The sequence below is a fragment of the Tachypleus tridentatus genome, chromosome 2 (genome assembly GCF_004210375.1).
Source record: "Tachypleus tridentatus isolate NWPU-2018 chromosome 2, ASM421037v1, whole genome shotgun sequence".
Classification (NCBI taxonomy): Eukaryota; Metazoa; Arthropoda; class Merostomata; order Xiphosura; family Limulidae; genus Tachypleus; species Tachypleus tridentatus.
Window position 1 is genome coordinate 13,966,718 of NC_134826.1, and position 19,730 is coordinate 13,986,447.

A 19,730-nucleotide genomic window follows, 5' to 3' on the forward strand; every position below is an offset into this window, starting at 1 on the left:
AGAAAGAGAACTCGTGAGTCTGTGGATTGATTAAAAAAAAAAGTGTATTATATCGTATATCGATACTGGAATTTGTGTGGTGTAATTGGATTGAAAGTTAAAGCAGTCATGGCAACAGGTATAATAAAGTAAGATTGTAAACTTTTAGACCATATAAAATTTTATATGTATGTGGAGGACAGATACGTCCAACGAAACCTAACACAAGATGTGGCGTATCAGTACGACTTTACAGTTATACGTTGTGTAAAGTTTCTTTATGTTAGTTTTACCTGATTACGTTTAATGGATGAAATTCAAAGCAAAATGGTTTTGAGGTTATAAATGAGTGTTCTACACTTGATGACGAGAAATCCACTTGAAATACAAATGTATCTCAGAACGGTTAGTATGGGTAGTAACACTTATTGATAAGCAGAGAACAACGTTTCGACCCTCCTAGGTCATCGTCAGCCGTTCTGAGATAGTTCCGCACTTGTGTTTGTGGGAAATGAAAAATCCATTTCGCATTCTTTTCAGTGTGATGATAAAATTTCTATACATGTTATGTACACCAGGCTGAAACCTAGAAATGAATTTATATACATCTAGCTTTTAATAAAGGCTTACTATAACACAGCGTTTTGGGACAAATGAGAGCTATTGGCTTTTCCATACTCTAAATTATATTAACTTTAAAAACATTATAATTCATATACGTACCGAACTTTTTCTTAAATGCATTTAAATTTACTGTCTCTACATATGAAGACATAATATACTACAATGGAAACAAACATATAAAAGAAAAAACCTAGTCTATTTTTACATTAATCATCTATCTCAATGACATTGGACATAAATGATAAAGACAGTTCAGTGTAAATCATCAGTGAATGTTCTTGTGTTATTCAGTGCAACATAAATTAAAAATCTTAACTGTTAATTGCATACATGAGTTCATAAATGATTTATGTAAATTTCCCAAAAAATACAATTTTAAAAATATGTTGAAGTAGTTATTACTTTAAATGTGTGTGAGTGTGTAACAGAGATAGAGTACAGAGAGAACAGCGTGTGATAATTCATTGATGATGAGAAACCTGCTTAAAGTGAAAATGTATCTCAGGTAGGCTGGTATGGGAATTGACACTTTTACTAATAAAGCAGAGAATAATGTTTTGACCTTCTTAGGTCATCTTTTTATTATTTTGTAACTTACAGAGAAGAAATAAATTACAATTCTTACTTTGCCCTTTACACCTAGTAGCAGTGTCAGGGTAAAAAGACTGATTTCTTTACTAGCCTTAGGTCAATGCACACAGCCTTCAATACAAATGAACTGAGAAAAATGCAAGAAAAGGAAGGTGATAGACCAATTGATCTGCCTTTAAGGTTTTTGAGATTGTTTGTCACTCAAAACAGTAAAATGAAATTAAAATAACATTTACAGGTTAATTCAGCTGTTTAAGAATGTATGTAAACAAATACTCAACTGTATTGACTCATTCATATAATTAGTTTTTTTATATATGTATGTACACTGTACAAATTAAAATAATTTTATTGAATTTAAAACATTATTAATGTGTGGTGTAAAACACAATACATATAGATACCAACCCTACATTCTTGGTAGTGATTTGTGAATTAACAATACTTACTTTCTAGGAAAACAAACACATCTCTGTGTTTAGTTCATATTGTTTATAGAAGCAATGTGAATATGTGAGGTAACTGATCTAATTTTGTTCTTTTCAGTGACTAGTCTTTACTAGGGTGTTACATGCCTTCTTTATGAATAAAAAGATAATGAATGAAATGTGTTAACATCAAATTGATATATATATATATATATATAATATATATGTAAGGTATCTTGTGTAGAGAGCTAATCTGAATATATACAAAGAAAGTACATACAGGATATCTTGTGTTTATACAGGTAACCTCAATATATAGAAAATACATCTAGGATACCTAATGTGTACACAGATATCTTGAAGATATAATGTATATCTCTTCAACATATACAGTAGAGGCAATTGAAAATAATTTAGAGCTATTTCTAGTCTTTGATAAGCAGATAAAGATGTTCTTGTATGATTTGATTAATATTATCTTTGCCAATTACTTGTGTGAGTATTAATATCATTCTCACTAACATACCCACGTGTTTATTAGTGTGATCCTCACTAACTTATCCATGTGTTTATTAATATGGTCCTCACTAAGTTATCCGCATGTTTATTAATATGATCCTCACCAAGTTACCCGCGTGTTTATTAATATCTTCCTTACTAACTTACCTCAGTTTATTATTGTTATCATCCTCGCCATATTTCATGTGTATTATTATCTATGATAACTTACCTGTGTTTATAGTTATCATCCTTGTCATATTTCTTGTGTATTATTATCTATGACAACTTACCTGTGTTTATAGTTATCATCCTTGTCATATTTCATGTGTATTATTATCTATGACAACTTACCTGTGTTTATAGTTATCATCCTTGTCATATTTCTTGTGTATTATTATCTATGACAACTTACCTGTGTTTACTGTTATCATCTTTGTCATATTTCTTGTGTATTATTATTATTATCTATGACAACTTACCTCTGTTTATTGTTATCATCCTTCCATATTTCTTGTGTGTTATTGTTATTATCTATGACAACTTATCTGTGTTTATTGTTATCATCCTTGCCATATTTCTTGTGTGTTATTGTTATTATCTATGACAACTTATCTGTGTTTATTGTTATCATCCTTCCATATTTCTTGTGTGTTATTGTTATTATCTATGACAACTTATCTGTGTTTATTGTTATCATCCTTGCCATATTTCTTGTGTGTTATTGTTATTATCTATGACAACTTATCTGTGTTTATTGTTATCATCCTTCCATATTTCTTGTGTGTTATTGTTATCTATGACAACTTATCTGTGTTTATTGTTATCATCCTTGCCATATTTCTTGTGTGTTATTGTTATTATCTATGACAACTTACCTGTGTTTATTGTTATCATCCTTCCATATTTCTTGTGCATTATTATCTGTGATAACTTACCTGAGTTTATTATTGTTACTATTCTTGTCATATTTCTTGTGTATTATTATCTATGACAACTTTTCTGTGTTTATTGTTATCATCCTTCCATATTTCTTGTGTAATATTATCTATGACAACTTACCTGAGTTTATTATTGTTACTATTCTTGTCATATTTCTTGTGTATTATTATCTATGACAACTTACCTATGTTTATTGTTGTTATCATCCTTGCCATATTTCATGTGTATTATTATCTAACTGACCTATGTTTATTATTGTTACATCCTATGTTTCTTGTTGTTATTATCTATGACAACTTACCTATGTTTATTGTTGTTATCATCCTTGCCATATTTCTATGACAACTTACCTATGTTTATTGTTGTTATCATCCTTGCCATATTTCATGTGTATTATTATCTATGACAACTTACCTATGTTTATTGTTGTTATCATCCTTGCCATATTTCATGTGTATTATTATCTATGACAACTTACCTATGTTTATTGTTGTTATCATCCTTACCATATTTCATGTGTATTATTATCTATGACAACTTTTCTGTGTTTATTGTTATCATCCTTGTCATATTTCTTATGTTATCTATGACAACTTTTCTGTGTTTATTGTTATCATCCTTGTCATATTTCTTATGTATTATTGTTATTACCTATGTTTATTGCTATCATCCTTGCCATATTTCTTGTGTATTATTATTATCTATTCCAACTTGCCTGTGCGTATTATCATTACCATCCTTGTCGTGTTTCCATTTAAAGAATTAAACAACAGCTTTTGTCTTCCCCCCATCAATATTCTTTGTCACTCTACCAGGCCGACAGATAGTGATGACGGGCCTGCTCTCCATACCCTTGTGGCTTGCTGCTGCTTTTCTGCTCTATTGGCCTTCTGATGTTGACCCTAAGAGTATTCCTCACCCCATAGGTTGGTCTGGATCCAAAGATGAGGCAAAAGACCCTCAACCTCTAACTTTGGAAGCATGTGGATCTGAAGTCTCAGGAGATACCAGAAACGGTGTCAAAAGAACTGGTAGCATAAAGGTCAAAGAAAATGTCTTGTCTGTTGATGTAAGTTAACTCTGACTCTTTATTACATTGTAGCATACATCATGCTGAATATTTTATTTATCGTGAGCGATCAAGTTATCTTATAAACCATACAGTTGTTCAAATGAATGGTATGTAAATTATAGTTCTTGAAAATTATTCTATTGGCAATACATGGAGAAATGTAGTTAAATTCTAAGTTATTCCAATTCAAAATGTGCATGTCTTTTCAGCCCTGTACAGTAAACTGTTCTCAATCTAAAGTACAAGTTCTTCTTAGTTCTCTATGGTAAATTCTCTCCAATCCAAACTGCTACAGATTCTGTCAAGTAATTTGTTATTTTAGGAAATAAACCTTTGAACAAGAAAAGGAGGTTCGTTTACCAAAATCTACAGTAACTTAAATAGTTTATCATTTGTTTTCTGTACAGGTAGTAAAGGTAATCAAACCATTTACTGTTTGTTTTGTGTGTTATGTTAACGCTGTCCAGACTGTTGAACACTTACAAGTTCAGTTACCACACACCTGCATATTAAATTTAAATTAAATTAAATCTGATTTAATTAAAGATCATAATTCTGAATCTATTTTAATTTTTAACTCAAAACAATTTACAGATTTATATTTGATAACATTTATTTAGTATAATACACAAATAAAAATTTTTTGTGTAAGAAAGAGAGCTATTACAATGGTGAAATCTTATTTGTAACAAAATGTATTATTTTCTGGGGTTATAGGGTGTTGTTTTTCTAAGTATGCACTACAAACTTTGAATAATGGAATTCAATATCTGTTGTATTTTCATTTAAATATTTTAGGTGTTTGTAAGCTGTAATAAAGAAAGTCTTTGATTGGCTGTCAGTTTGTTACATAAATAATTTAGAAAAACTGATAAGATTGTTCAGGTTCAACCAGTAATTCTGGGTTAAATGAAACATTACACTTGTATAGGTCTCTTTTATTTTAATCATCCAGAATATTCAAGTTTTTTATCGTGAAGCTCAACCTGAAAGCGAGTCCAGTCCCCACATCTCTATACTCCTTTTGCATGGTGCTGCATTTTCTTCACAGACGTGGCTCCATCTGGGCACCATACAAATATTGGCTGCAATGGGCTATCGTACTGTTGCTATAGATATACCTGGTATGTATGATGGCTTTAGAACATTAGGAGTCAAAATTGTGCAGCATTTTATTTCTATTTTGATCTATTCACAGAGTCACAGGGTAAATATTATAGCTTCTGTTATGTTAGTTACAATTACTAATTTTGCTATTTGCTAGGGAGCAATACAGAATCAAAGTTTCTCTGTCATAAACATAAGTTTTAAACATTTTTAACTAACTTTTCATTGATTTTAAGGATAACATTTATAGACGTGAATTACCTTTCATGCTCATAACTACAGATAATTCCAGGGCAGTTACCCTGGCATTTTTACGACTAATAAAACATGTAATATTAAGGAAATCTTGTATTGTAAAAATTAAATTACTGGAAAAGTGGTTTAGAAAAGATTTAAAAGGTATATCTTTAACTCTGATCAGTCCGTAAACAAAGATGTAATTCTACACACACACTAATCAGCCTGTAGACAAATAGATGTAACTCTACACACACTGAACAGCCTGTAAACTAGTAATATATTGTATACTCTACTTACAATTTGAAATCTTTCATGTATTGAACTTACGTAAGATTTTTGATTTCCATAAGCAAGTTTGTTTTGCCTTTTAATAGAATTTCAACTTTGAAAACATATATATTTCCATAAGATAGATATATAAATGTTGTGGCACACAGTAAAGATATATTTCTTTCTGATCAAGAGTACAAGTAGTGTTTAGTTTACCAGTATTTACTTTTAAGTGATATATTATTATACCTAATCATTATTTGATTAAATTTCATTCTTCTCCTTGAAATTCAGCAATCTAGTTCATTATGCAAGATTTATTTTGATAAACGTAATGTAATTTTTAATCCAAAATAAACTTTATGGACTTTATGGTATTATGATTAATATTTATAATATTTCTTATAACTTCAAGTTGATTTTGGATAACCTGTTTTGATGTCCTTGACCTTCCAAGTCGGTAATAGTGAGTGATTAATTATCACTCAGGTTTGGAGGTATACTCTATGAAACATTTGAATCAGCAAGTGTGATTCTTATTAAGTAAAAACAGTATTCTACTAACTGTTCCAGGTATGTAAGGTGCTTATATGGTGTACTTCATAGTTGGTACTTATACAGTTGACTGTTTGCAGGTTATGGTAAATCTTCAGTGGCAGGTATATCTGATCAAGGTGAATTCCTCAACCATGTTATCAAAGCCTTGGGCTTGAAACGACCAGTGGTGGTCAGTCCAAGTATGAGTGGTACATATGCGCTTCCTTATTTGTTGAAATACTCTGAGGAAATGGGTGGATACATTCCAGTTGCCCCTGTAGGAACAAGTATACTTGAAAAGCATTCTTGTGCCACTAGTCAGACCCAGGAGGATCAAGTGATTGGTGTTTGTGAGAGTTTAAGAAAGTTCCTGAAACCTCCACTTCCAAACTTAAGTTGTATTAAGGTAAGTGAAGCAATACACCAGAATGTGTAGCTACACCTGTAGGATTTGTTTGAACAGGTTAATAGTTAAGTAGCTGATACAGAACAGCTGTTGAACAGACTAGTAGTTAGGTAGCTGATACAGAACAGCTGTTGGACATACTGATATTAGGTAGCTGATTCAGAACAGCTGTTGGACAGACTAGTAGTTAAGTAGCTGATACAGAACAGCTGTTAAACAGACTAGGAGTTAGGTAGCTGATAGAGAACAGTTGGTGGACACTTAGTTGATATTAGGGTGGCTGGTAGTTATTGTTTAGTAAAAAAATGTGAATGACAAGATATAAGCCTTATTAATTTGCATAGTGGGAGGTGTAATGTAAATTCCTCTCTCTATTATTTTCATCTTTTGAAGTTGTACTCAATTAAGTGGTTGAGTCTAACAATGCAAAATGCAATTTTTTTCTTTATATTCATTGGCCTTAAGATTTTGGCCAGCAGTGTGTATATATATATATATATAACAGTATTTCAATGTTATTTTTCTAAGGAACAGTTTACTAGTTCTTGTCCATTGTGTTTAAAACTGTGTTTGTAATCAATAAAAATTAAAGATTTTAATCTATTGAGATTCACAGATGGTTTTAAAGGTAATTAATATTAGAAATTTCCTTTGAGAACTATAGAAATGAAATTGGCAGCATTTGTAGCAATGATAATCAGAAAACTTGAGAGAACACTATCAGTTCTTATCAGTTGTTATTCTATATTTTTTTTAAAAAATAAGGTAAACTAGTTATTGTGATATAAAGGTAATGCAGGAGTACAATTTTTTTCACACCTTTTTGATTTTATGCAAAAGTGGGAGTAAATTTCATTATAATGGATCTTTGTTGCCAACAGTATAGGTATATATTTAGTGTAATCCACTAGTAGTGATTTATCTGTGCTAACATTAGAAGAGAAGTAAATATTGTGCTATACTTGTGCCATTCATTGCTTGGAGCTGCTGCATGGCTCTGTTGTAAATCAGTGTTTGTAGACTACATATATTGCAGGCTTACCTCGCATGGCTTTGCAGCCTCTTTCTGTTAGAGCATAAGCACCTGAGAATATAGTAGAGTCAGTTCTTTGGACATGCAGAAATTTTTATGGTTTGTTTTAGCATAATTTATAATTGATATTTTTTGCTTAGTTTTGATATCTTAGTTATTAAAGCAAGCTATTTTTATTGGGAAAAAGTTTTGTTGATTTATATAACTGTACTCAAGGTTGAAAAAATTATTGTAGACCAGTTGTTAAAGTCATCTTTATAATTGTTTGAAGTTACTGAAACAATATTCATAAAACCCAAATAGAGAAGAAAGATGGGGGTCCTTTTCAGATGGACTGAACTTCTGTGGTTCTTGTTTTGAAACGCTTGTTGTTAAATTCAGAGAAACAAGCAGTGAGTATGTATTCAATTTTGGCAGTGTATCTTAAAAAGAGACTAAAATAATGACAGAAGAGCTCAAATGATATTCTGATCCCAGTGTTATCTTGATTTAGAATTTCTGGGATTAATCAACACCTAATAAAAAGCTAGGTATGTTGGATCTCTATGGCAACTGACTTAAGATGAATCTAGATATTACACAAACCACTTTTACTGGATAACACAAGCTATAAGTTATACAATTGTAATGTAGTTTGAGGTAACATGTTTTGAACATGGATGAACATTCTTTGTGATTGTAAGAAAGGAATATTGATAAATAAACATACTTTTAGAATTGTAGGTTGCTAATGATACTTTACATTGCATATAGTGACCATATTTGTAAGAATACGCTTGAAGTTAAGGCAATTCTAACTCCATACACTTCATCATCAGTGTCGTAACTAGTAACTGTCTCTCCCCCCCAAAAAAAAATCACTATCTGTGTAGCCCATAGTAACTGTGCCTCTGCATCCCTCAAATGAACACATTTAACCATCAGTGTAACATTAGTACCTGTGCCTCCCCATCCACCAAATAAACACATTTCACCATAAGTGTGACACCTAGTGACTGTGCCTCTCCATCCTCCAGATAAACACATTTCACTATCAGTGTGACATTAGTAACTGTGCCTTCTGTTTTCACCATTAGCCTGGTTCTTAGTAAGTCCCTAATATATGTAGTGTTCTCCGATACAATCTTAATATTGAATTGAAAGGTACAGTGAAAGTAAAATTAACGAATGTTACGATAAACAGATTGAACTCTAACTTTAATGGTCTTGATGAATACTAAAACCAAATCTGTGTTGTTTTTAGAGTGAAATGTCTAAAATATGCATTAAGCCTTACATAAATCTAATACCCAATAACATAAGCCTTGTTTAGAGTACAGTAGATATAATACCTTTGTCCTTTTTCAGCTTGTATCATCTAAAATAAGAAATATAACATGTGAAGACAAGTTATAGCAATATCTGAGTGCATTTTCATTCCATAAGGTCCTTTTTGATTTATGTTTTTCATTCCATAAGGTCCTTTTTTGATTTATGTTTTTCATTCCATAAGGTCCTTTTTTATGTTTTTATTTACACACACACAAAATTTTGTTTTAGTTGCTAAAAGTTATAAAATCATGAGACCTTTTCATAACCCTTCTTTAGTAATCTGTTAAAAATGCAAACTTATCTGTTTAAGAAATGTATGTCATGACATACCAAGCAAGTAAAGTGATTTTTCATGTTAGTAGATTTCCTAAGAAAGTTACAGCCAAGATTTAACTTTCCATTTTCTGAGTCATGTAGGATTCTTGAGATAGTCACAATCAATATTTAAGGTTGTCTTTAATATACTGGTTTCTGGTAGAAGATATTACAGTTTAGTATAATTCAATTTTTCAGACCCCAACTCTAGTAGTGTTTGGAGAGTACGATCGTGGGAAGAATTCAGCACTGTTGTGTTTGTTGCCAAGAAGCCAAGCAGCAGAGATTCCTGAAGGACGGCACCCAGCTTACCTGGATAACCCAAAACTGTGGCATAAACTGCTCTACAACTTTCTTGGCCATGCTGCACAGCTGGCAGCCAAGAGTCAATAAGTGAATGTTCATGTTGCTGAGACAACCCACAATATATTGCACTTGATAATTTGCTTTTATTGCACCTTAACAAGTTTACAAATAATTACACCTTTAATTTACTATAATCAGTAATACACCAATAGTTAAAATATATATAGAGGTTTACTTCATGAAATTAGGCATGGGGCATCTGAACATAATAATTTACAGAAAATAGATATAAACAAATGTTAAAATAATTGCTGCATAGTTAATATCTGTACATGTATTTTGTTATAATTGGTTTGGTCTTCACATATTCAGTTACAATTTGAGAAAAAAGAAAAGCAACTTTTCACGATGTATCCAAAGATTTGAGAGTATGTAGGCATAAAAATTTGGTAGAAAAGCTTAAAAAAAATGGCTGAGCTAAGTGTGTAAAGATATGAAGAAGTTGTTTCATTATAATTCACTACTCATAAAGGTTTCAAAATATCAAGTGGAATTTATGTCATTCATAAGTAACATTAGCTCTAGAACTATGTAACTTAAAGTTCTGGTAAAGAGATGTTAAAGGTTAATTTTACTTCCGTAAGCATACAGCTGTTTGTACGTAACATCTGTTGTTTCGTAGACTACGTTCCTTTGCTAATGCCAAACAAGTGGTACGTATTAAATGTATATAAAGTATGTTTTATGAATTCTTATTTGTCCAAGCTTTATGAGGGCAGTCTAAAAGATTTTTTGGCTTAGTTATCAAAGCTGACAAAAATAAATTGTTGATAACAAACAGTTGTCAATATGCATTGTTGTTGCCAGTCTGTAAATTAAAGATGTTTAGACATGTTTTGTAACTTCTAATAAGCACCACATGATGTTTGTATGACCTTGAAAGTGCCTTTAGACAAATATTTTTTTTAATTATCAAAGCTGACAGAAATACATTGTTGATAACATACATTTATCAATATGCATTGTTGTTGACAGTCTGTAAATTAAAGATGTTTACACATGTTGTTTTGTAACTTCTAGTAAGCACCACATGATGTTTATATGACCTTAATAGTGCCTTTAGACAAATGATTTTTTTTTACTTTTATAAGTGATGTGTGGTAATCCTTTGATTTACAAATTAAGCATTTATAGTGATAAAATTTGCAAAATCTTGTCTATTTTCTTAGTGTTTAAACTACTTATTACAACAGTAAGCTCGTCTAGAAAAAAATGGCCCAAGACACCAATTTTAAAAATTGTTTACTTGTTACACCATTCACTAATGATTGAGTCTATGTAGTGGGTCATTTCCTGTGTAATATTAATGGTAGTTTTGCTTGTATTTTGTTGTGTGGTGAATGTATTATTAAGGATCCTCTAAACAACAAAATCTTCAATAACTTGATGCATTATTAATTTAGGAAAGTGTTTGAAAATGGACGAGGTCCACACAGTCCTAATCCATAATTCTGTACTTTTGTAGAGAAAGAGAAAAATAACAAGTCAAAGAAGGATCTTGGTTCAGTGTTATAAATAGTTGTCAGTAGATTATTATGAAGGCAGAAATACTAAAAGTTCAAAGGATTGAGTGTGTTATATGAAAATTATTTTGAATATCATGTGATAACAGTAAAATATACAAAATTGTAAGGGGATGGCATGTATCAGAACTATATTTTGTATATTGAAGCTACAGTGATACCACCAAAACTAATTGTTTTAGGAAATGTACAAGTTGTTTCCATAACATATCCTTTCAACTATCTCATACTTCAAGCAAGTGGAGGATGAAACTGGTATTCATGCTATTCCATACAAAAGTATGTCATTGAAATTGATGTTGGGAAATTGTTCACCTACATTAGATAGATTATGGAAGGCAACAGGGAAGAGAGGTGTGCTTTGGACATGACAGTGTTACAACAAATCATTTTTGCTCTGGCGCCGTTGTGAAGACACCGGTCCACGGAAAACCATGACTGGACTTTCATGATCTGGCAAGATAATATAGTCAACCTTTGTATTAAAAGATTAAGTTTAATTCTACAGGAATGTATGGACTGCTGTGCACTTTAGATTTAAAGCACATATCCATGTGAACCACGTACTGGAATTATCGAACAATACTATAGACAAAATATTGTTTAAGAGTTGTTCAGTCACTTAACTAGCTACAATTAAAGCTAGGCCTCATTACCAGCTAAGATAGGTAAGGGGGTTAATACTTATTTTCAGAGCATCACGTTTCTTGTGACCAACCTGACAAAATCAATATTGACAGTCGTTGGCAGATCGCACAACAAATTTGAGAGGAAAGATGCTAGAGTCGTTTCAGTTTTGGACACCTATTTGTTAAAACAGTTCTAAAATGAAAGAAAGATTTTATTTTCAAGTTCTAGATTTTACTTTAAGTTAAAGTAACATGATTTAATTATTCGGACACTGCTAACAAAAAAAAAAGTTTTGTCCTCATCTGACATTTCTTGGTTATAAACTGTTTAGGATCATGAATGCTGACGTTAGGGTGGCCAACGCTCTCACGTTAACATATGATATCGAAACTACTGCCCATTTGTTTTGGTCAAATATTACTCACTGCCAAGGTTTCTAAGCGCTCATTGGTATTCACTTATAAACGCAGCTAATCTTTGATAAATTGTATAGTTTTACAAAGCAAGACTTTATAATAGGAAACATTGCAGAAAATCACCTGCACGGATCACGAGTACAAACAAGTTTTTGTTTTTTGCATATGGCGAGTCTTCGTTTCCAGTAAATAATACTATGTATTATTCCTGCTAAAGATGTAACATTCCTAACCTATGTCTGCAGCGTCACCTGCTTCTAGATGTTTAACAGGTTCAAAGCCTTTATGGTTTCTCCTTCATTAGACGTTTGCGTAAAGATTATATAAGATAAATCTTTTTTAAAGTACATGAAGTAAACAAATGCCTTTTGATAAGTAAATACAGGATGATGTTTTTCAGTGAAAGATTTTGTTAATTATTAAAATCAGCGAAACAAAAACTCGCGTACGTCAGAAATACAACTCGTGGTTAAAGTTTTTTATTTATAGAGTAAAGCTAAACAAGAATATAAAAACTTGTTAAAGGTTATTTTGTGTTTAGAATTCAGTAAACCCACAGGTAGTATAAAAACGTATTAAACAAATGTTTACAATTTAACACAGCAGAAAATCGCTTTAGATAATTATGGGTTATTTTAAGTAGGTTTTTATAATACAAGATACATTTGAACGTAAAATCTAAAACCTGTTCTTTGGGAATCCTTGATTTTCGAATTACCAAGTTCAACGTGACTTTAGTCATATCACTAACTTATCACAGACACCTCCAGAACAGAGCAGTTAGTGCGTTATTCATCCGATAGATAGAGATACCTTAAAAATAAATTTAGTACTGACTTTTATAAAGCAAGAAGAAACTTTTAGATTTCTTATAGATGTATTTTTAAACGGTTAAAATCACGGTTGTTTCTTAAATATTTATATAGATTTAATACCAACGTTTCCATGCATTTTTTTAATAAACAGTGCAAAATTCAAATGTTATATTGATGCTTCAATATTTTAATATAAACTATTTCAACTAGATATTCCTTGGGCAATTTCAAATACAAGTATTTTAATGTAGTGTACCTGACTAATTAAATGCTTCTCGAAGATGATTTTGAATCGGCGTTGAAGCCGAGAAAGCAATATCTTGTAAAGGAGGAAGTTTACCAGCATTTTTGGCAACTTGGACAGACTTCTTTCTTTCAAGAGCTTTCTGACGTTGGACTTGATTTGTATAGAAATCAGCAAAGTTGTTTACAATTATGGGAACAGGCAGTCCAATAACCAGTACACCACAGATACAGCAAATACTACCCAACAGTTTGCCAAGTGGAGTGGTGGGATACATGTCCCCATAACCGACAGTTGTCATGGTGATACATGCCCACCAAAATGTCATGGGGATACTAGTAAACTTTGTTTTAGGGTCTTCCTTCTCTGCGTAATAAACAAGGCTAGAGAAGAGTACAACGGCAATAGCGACGAACAAAACCAACAGCCCTAGTTCTTTATAACTGTGTTGCATTGTGTACCCAAAACTTTGTAACCCCGTGGAGTGACGGGCCAGTTTAAGAACCCTGAGGATCCTCATCAAACGAAAAACTTGAACAATTCGTCGAATGTCTTCAAACTGGGCCGCGTCATTGTCTAATCCAATGAGAATCAAGGAAACGTAGTACGGTAAAATAGCTATCAAATCGATAATATTCAGCGGGCTCTTAAAGAACACCCACTTACGTGGTGATGACGTAAATCTGAGAAGATACTCGAAGGTGAACCAAGCAATGCAGACCGCTTCCACCGTCATTAAATAAAAGTTTTCTTCAAAATGGCCATCCTTTCTTTTCGTCTGCACATTGGGGATGGTGTTTACTATTTGCACAATGGTAGCTAAAATGATGAAGAGAACGGACACCACAGCAAAAATCTAAAATCATACAAACATGATATTAGATTAATAAAGAGAACGAACTATCTAAAATGACAAAAACAAGATGTCAGTGAGAAAGACAATGGAGCCAAAAGTAACTAAAACACGACATTAGTTATGAGTAAAACAAACTGGTTCAGTTATTCCTCTTAATTTAAAAGTAAACAATCACCATGTCGTGCTGTGCATTAGATACAGTTCGGAACTAAAATATGAATGTTTGAAACCTAACTTGAAAAGTAGCACACAAACTTAATTTTCTCAAAACTTTGAAATCTCCGAGTATAAAGCACAGGTTCAGAACACAGCTACCACAGTTTCCCTTTTGTTAGAGACTTTTGTAAATGACAACAGAACCAAGCGATATTTTCATTGCACTAAATGTAACATGTGGTTCTATTCTGGAGACATACATTTTACTGGATGGATTTTGATTCAGTTTGTTGTTGCACATAACTAAAAAACACCAAGTAATCTTGTAAATATTTTCAGAGGTGACATACTTAAGCAGATGTGTTAACTTATGTAAACAGTGACAGTTTATTACAGAATTGTCACTGAATGACAAACTGCCTTTTATGACATTGCTGTCGTACAATAAAGATCATAGTTTTATGGAATGGATCAATTTGTTCGTTCTTAAGCACAAAGCTGCCTAATAGGCTATCTATGTTGTTAGAAACTGTACAATGTACGTAGGCTTGAAGGTAAACTTGCACAACTATAATAACCATGTGAACTCAGTGTCATGTTCACAAGAACTGAGTTGTCATGTTTTGGTATTTTCAAGAACTTGGTCAGACTTTAATGCTATATCTTCAAGTTGTTGGTTGCCATTTTGACGTTATACTTTGATATTGGAAGCGTCACTATATTTTATTTCATGGTGCATGATTTAACGTATTACACATGCGTCAATGCCAAAGCTTAAATATCAGTTTTATTACTTTTATTCATCTGTAACCGGAACTCAATTTCATTTTTTATAATTTAGAAACGTCTCAGTTTTATAAAATAAACTGTTTATACGTACTGTGTAATTTGATATTTTAAAATTAAGCATCGTACATACTGGCTAAACGATCGGGGCATCCCACAGTTAAAAAAGCCGTCACAAATTTTAAACTGCTGAACAGAAGGAAGGGAACCAATAAGCAGCATTGACCGCCTACGTAGCTTTCTTTAAAATCAATTATCGGGATTGACTTGTATTTTATAACACTCCCACAGCTAGAAGTTCAAGTATGTTTGAACTTCGAATCTTCCAATCCTGCAGGCTAATTAGTAGGTCACAATGGGCCACATACATATGAACTTGGGATATTGGAAGACAGTTTTATAAAAATAGATCCTTTTTAAGGAATCTTGGACCCAAAAACTGACCACAATAGCAGTTTATTGTTATTTTTTAATTTAGCAGCGCTCTTTTGTTTTTAATTCTGTAAAACAGAACGTTCCATCAAGACGGTGTTCGTTTGTTGCAAGTTTCTAAAAAGATTTTCTACTGTGAAATTATGGTTTCAATGCCCCTATGAGAAATATAAGTTATGATAACATTCTTCTATACAGAACATGGTCGCTTCAGTAATTTATTAAAGCTATGTGCGACATTTTTACCTAGTCCAGTATTTTACTGAATGTGTAAAACTTAAAAACATTTTAATTAAGAGCAGAACATGCAAGATAGAACTTACCCTAGCAGCGAAAGATGACGTTGGTTTCTCCATCAGGTTCCAAAGAAACATCTTGTAAATGGCAAGTCTTCCGCCTCCGAAATTTTCCTTTTCTTTATCTTCCGTAGAATGTTCAACATTAAAGTCTGCCAGAAGAGATTCTTTATTCTGGTTGTATCTCTGCAGACAACACGGCTCCATGTAGTTTTCGTCAATTTCCCAGTAATCAAGATCATCTTTGAACGAAAAAATGCACATTTCTCCCGCTAGATGAAGCCTGCCGGTGCGGTAAAAATTGAGAATAGCGCTAAACGCTCCAGAATGGCGATCAAAGAAAAATTCATTCACTTCTGGGCGATAATCGTCACAAATCTTAAGGATTTCTGTGGCACTGGTGCACTGTCTTAAACGACCCAGCCGGCTTTGTGGCAGTCGGTCCAAAGTCCGTCCTAACACTTGATTTCTAATTCCGCCAACATTTAAAATGATCCGTTGGTTTTCGTACACAGGGAAGTTGGTTCGTCCTGAAGAGATTCGGTCATCGGGAAGTTTCAACATACTCTAGACTGCTGTATTTGGTTGGCGAGGGGTCATAATGTTACCAAACTGAATGAAAAAATCACCTGTTAAAATGGTTAGACCATGAAATATGAAATATATATAACGTGAATAAACCAACAAATCCAAATCTTTCAGCCAGAGGTGAGACGTTTATTTTATATCTAATAAAGTTGCAATAAATTAAAATCTGGTGCAATATCACCATTAATCACGAAAATGCTGACCCCGTAACAATGCTACCATTAACCGTGAACGCCGCCCCTAACAGTATAATCATAAACTATTAAAACATAAGAAATATCTGACGTGTTCTGTACAGACAGACCATAAAGTGCGATAAATAACTTATCTTTTGTTTGTACAGTTCAAGAAAACAAAATAAATGTGGGTTATGTGGACTTGCATGTTTCTTCATTTATTTTTGTTGGCAGCAATTTATAATTTTGTTAGTCCCGTTCGGTCCCTCGTTTGGTTTTATACATACGCCACTGGTTTTTGTTGTAAAAAAAAAAAAATTCTTAATTGTTTGTTTCTGAATTTCGTGTAAAGCTACACGAGGGCTATCTGTGCTAGCCGTCCTTAATTTAGCAGTGCAAGACTAGAGGGAAGGCAGCTAGTCATCACCACCCGCTGCCAACTCTTTTAGCAACGAATAGTGGGAATGGTCGTAACATTATAACGTACCCGCGGTTGAAAGGGCGAGTATGTTCAGTGTGACGGGGATTCGAACCTGCGACCCTCGGATTACGAGTAGAGTGCCTTAATCACCTGGCTATGCCTGTCCTGACATTCTAGAAAGACTGGCTTTCTGGTTGGGAGTTTATTCATAAATAATATCTTTTAGGTGTCACTCTTACAGTCGGTTGGGTTGACGATGACGAGATAGGAAACAAACTCAAGCCATCAGTCTTTATTTAAATTACGGGAACTCACTGATTGATACGTTTTGGATGTGTGTTAGTATACACTACAGTCCAAAACCGAGGTGAAGTTGAACGTGTTCCACGAAGTTTAGAACGTGCTAAATAAATATTAGTTTGTTTTAAACTTATCTTTACACCACTTACGATTCCCTACATAATTATTAACTATATATACAATATAAATCGGTAATAATTTAGATTCACTTTTGAAAGTTAATATAGCATTGAACTCATAAAGAAAGACTACAAGTGAGGTGAATACAGAGTTAACCCTAAGTTTTTCTTTTTTACTTGTCAGCACTTTAATTGGATTTAGGTCCAATGTGTCATATATTCATCCACGTAATATAAATACTGAAATACACCTCTTCCAGCAGTAACAGACACCAAGCATCCGCCCCGTAGCTGTAGAGACGTCAAACATTCACCCCTCTCCCACAATTGGCTGTACAGTTCTCATCAAATTATATTATTTGGCAAGTACACAGACTTTATTACTTCTGCTACAAGGTATTAAATGATAAAAACATAGCGTGTGCTGGTAGTAATGATGCGACAATATTAATAAGCAAGCATAACAGGGAAATACAAAGAAATGTGTTAATTGTTCTAAGCATTCTACAAGAAGGGTGGTAAAAATATTTACATACTACACCTCTATGGAATAGTATTATTTAACCACACTATTAAATAACTAACGAAAGAAATGAAAAAATAAGTGTAATATTGTCAAAGTTTTCAGACATTACTCCAAGCTATTGAAACGCAAGTTGGTTTTAAACTAGAGATTACGATATGCATAAATACGTTTTATAATTTATATTTTGTGACTATTATAACTTCCGAGCTTAAAAGTAAAAATAAACCTACCTAACGTGAGAGAACTTGAAGTTAAAAATCTCAATTCTGGTTACCTCAGTGACGCACAATGTGAATTAAACCAAACCTTGAACCTCTGTTCCTATAATGTTATCGAAAAGTTATAATATTGTTCTAAGAAATGTAAATAACCTTTCTATACAACTTCCGATTTTTTTGTTTCATACTCATTGCCTCAAACATGTTACAGAAGTAGATACACACCCCAAGTAATTAAGATCAAATGGAAGAAACACACTTTCACGAGCTATTTAAGTAAGCCCTCACAGACAGCTAAACCCCCTTTTTTAAAAACAGAAATAGCAATGCTTTCTCGTCACGTGATTGTTGTCAAAATTGTAAATCTAGGCTTAAAATAGAATATCGTATACATATATTTTAAAGGGCATGTTTTCTGTTATTTTTACAGTTGGTTGAAATTTAAGTACGACTTACAGGACTTTATATTTCGTTTTTGCATAAAGTGCGGAATCCTTAAACACATGCTAAATATTAACAAATGGTGTGGCCTTAATATATGGAACTTTCTTTAAAGTTTAAAAAACAGTGTGTTTTAGTGCAAAGCTACGTTGGGATTTGTGCTGTGTCCATTGCAGGATTGAGACACAGATTTAATATTCAAAGTTCGTAAACTTATAGCTCTTCAATCAGGGGGGCATATACACACACACATATTTATATAAATTCATTTAGGATAAAGATAATTTACAAGTCTGGTAGATATTGAACTAGTGCATTAATTAGTCAGTTAGTTTGAATATTGAGATTGCGTTTCTAATAAAAAATAGAGATATAAATTCGCACGTTTTAAAGTGAATTTTGCGTTCAGACGAATCTAAGTTTACATATGAATTATTAACAAAGTCTAAGAAGGCCTACCTTAGAAATACTAACCGGGCAGCTTAATATTCAAAAAATAAAATGTGTTTGTTAGTGTCAAATGGATTATATTCTATTTATCGAATAATTCTTGAGTGCCCGTCTAACAACAGACTCGCACAGCAACGTAATTATTAATAGCTGATCCCACTAACATCATTACTGTCACTGTTATTGGTACTACTATTGCTACGACCTCTGTTGTCCTGATTACGTATTTGTTAGTGTTAAGTGGACTATATTCTATCTACCGAATAATTCTTAAGTGCCCGTCTAACAATAGAGTCACACAACAATGTTAGTAATTAATAACTGCTCCTACTGACATCATTATTGTTGTTGTTATATATATACATCTAAACTACACCAATAATTTTATGATGTTTATAGATTTTAGTGATTTCTCTTCCATTTTTTATTTTAGAGACAGTTAGTACCTGTTCCTCATAACAATCAACCTATTGCGTTTCTATTAGAACATACATCTGTAGTATTATGCATATATTAGACTTTACATTCATATTGTTGTGTGTCTATCAGACTTTACACCTATAGTGTTGTGTATACAGTAGACATTACATCCATAATCTTGTGTATATATTAGACTTT

General features: G+C 32.5%; 2 protein-coding genes across 4 annotated transcripts; one reads left to right on the forward strand and one right to left on the reverse strand.

Annotated features, from left to right (window-relative positions):
* Window positions 1-11,213, forward strand: LOC143238434 (putative protein-lysine deacylase ABHD14B). 2 transcript variants are annotated; one of them, XM_076478668.1, is made up of 5 exons: window positions 1-118; window positions 3,878-4,131; window positions 5,090-5,258; window positions 6,387-6,694; window positions 9,552-11,213. In XM_076478668.1, exons 1-5 carry the CDS (start codon window positions 109-111, stop codon window positions 9,744-9,746), a joined length of 936 nt encoding a protein of 311 aa, XP_076334783.1. In that variant the 5' UTR covers window positions 1-108; the 3' UTR covers window positions 9,747-11,213. The 2 variants fall into 2 exon arrangements, with proteins under 2 accessions (XP_076334783.1, XP_076334787.1); XM_076478672.1 differs by having other exon boundaries at window positions 3,989-4,131.
* A 1,538-nt stretch (window positions 11,214-12,751) lies between these two features.
* LOC143238424 (potassium voltage-gated channel protein Shab-like) lies at window positions 12,752-18,470 on the reverse strand. Of its 2 annotated transcripts, none has more exons than XM_076478651.1 (3): window positions 18,234-18,470; window positions 15,901-16,485; window positions 12,752-14,203 (listed from the first exon to the last, which is right to left on the reverse strand). In XM_076478651.1, the coding sequence occupies exons 2-3, from the start codon at window positions 16,435-16,437 to the stop codon at window positions 13,364-13,366; spliced, it is 1,377 nt and encodes a 458-aa protein (XP_076334766.1). In that variant the 5' UTR covers window positions 16,438-16,485; window positions 18,234-18,470; the 3' UTR covers window positions 12,752-13,363. The 2 variants fall into 2 exon arrangements, with proteins under 2 accessions (XP_076334766.1, XP_076334772.1); XM_076478657.1 differs by having other exon boundaries at window positions 13,269-14,203; window positions 15,901-16,502.
* Between the last annotated feature and the right edge of the window lie 1,260 nt (window positions 18,471-19,730).

Coding starts and splice junctions, on each gene's coding strand:
- LOC143238434 (XM_076478668.1), top strand. Junction 4,132..5,089: donor AAAATGTCTTGTCTGTTGAT/GTAAGTTAACTC, acceptor TTAATCATCCAG/AATATTCAAGTTTTTTATCG. Junction 5,259..6,386: donor TGTTGCTATAGATATACCTG/GTATGTATGATG, acceptor GACTGTTTGCAG/GTTATGGTAAATCTTCAGTG.
- LOC143238424 (XM_076478651.1), bottom strand. CDS start 16,437: ATGTTGAAACTTCCCGATGACCGAATCTCTTCAGGACGAACCAACTTC. Junction 14,204..15,900: donor CGTCATCTTTCGCTGCTAGG/GTAAGTTCTATC, acceptor GTATGATTTTAG/ATTTTTGCTGTGGTGTCCGT.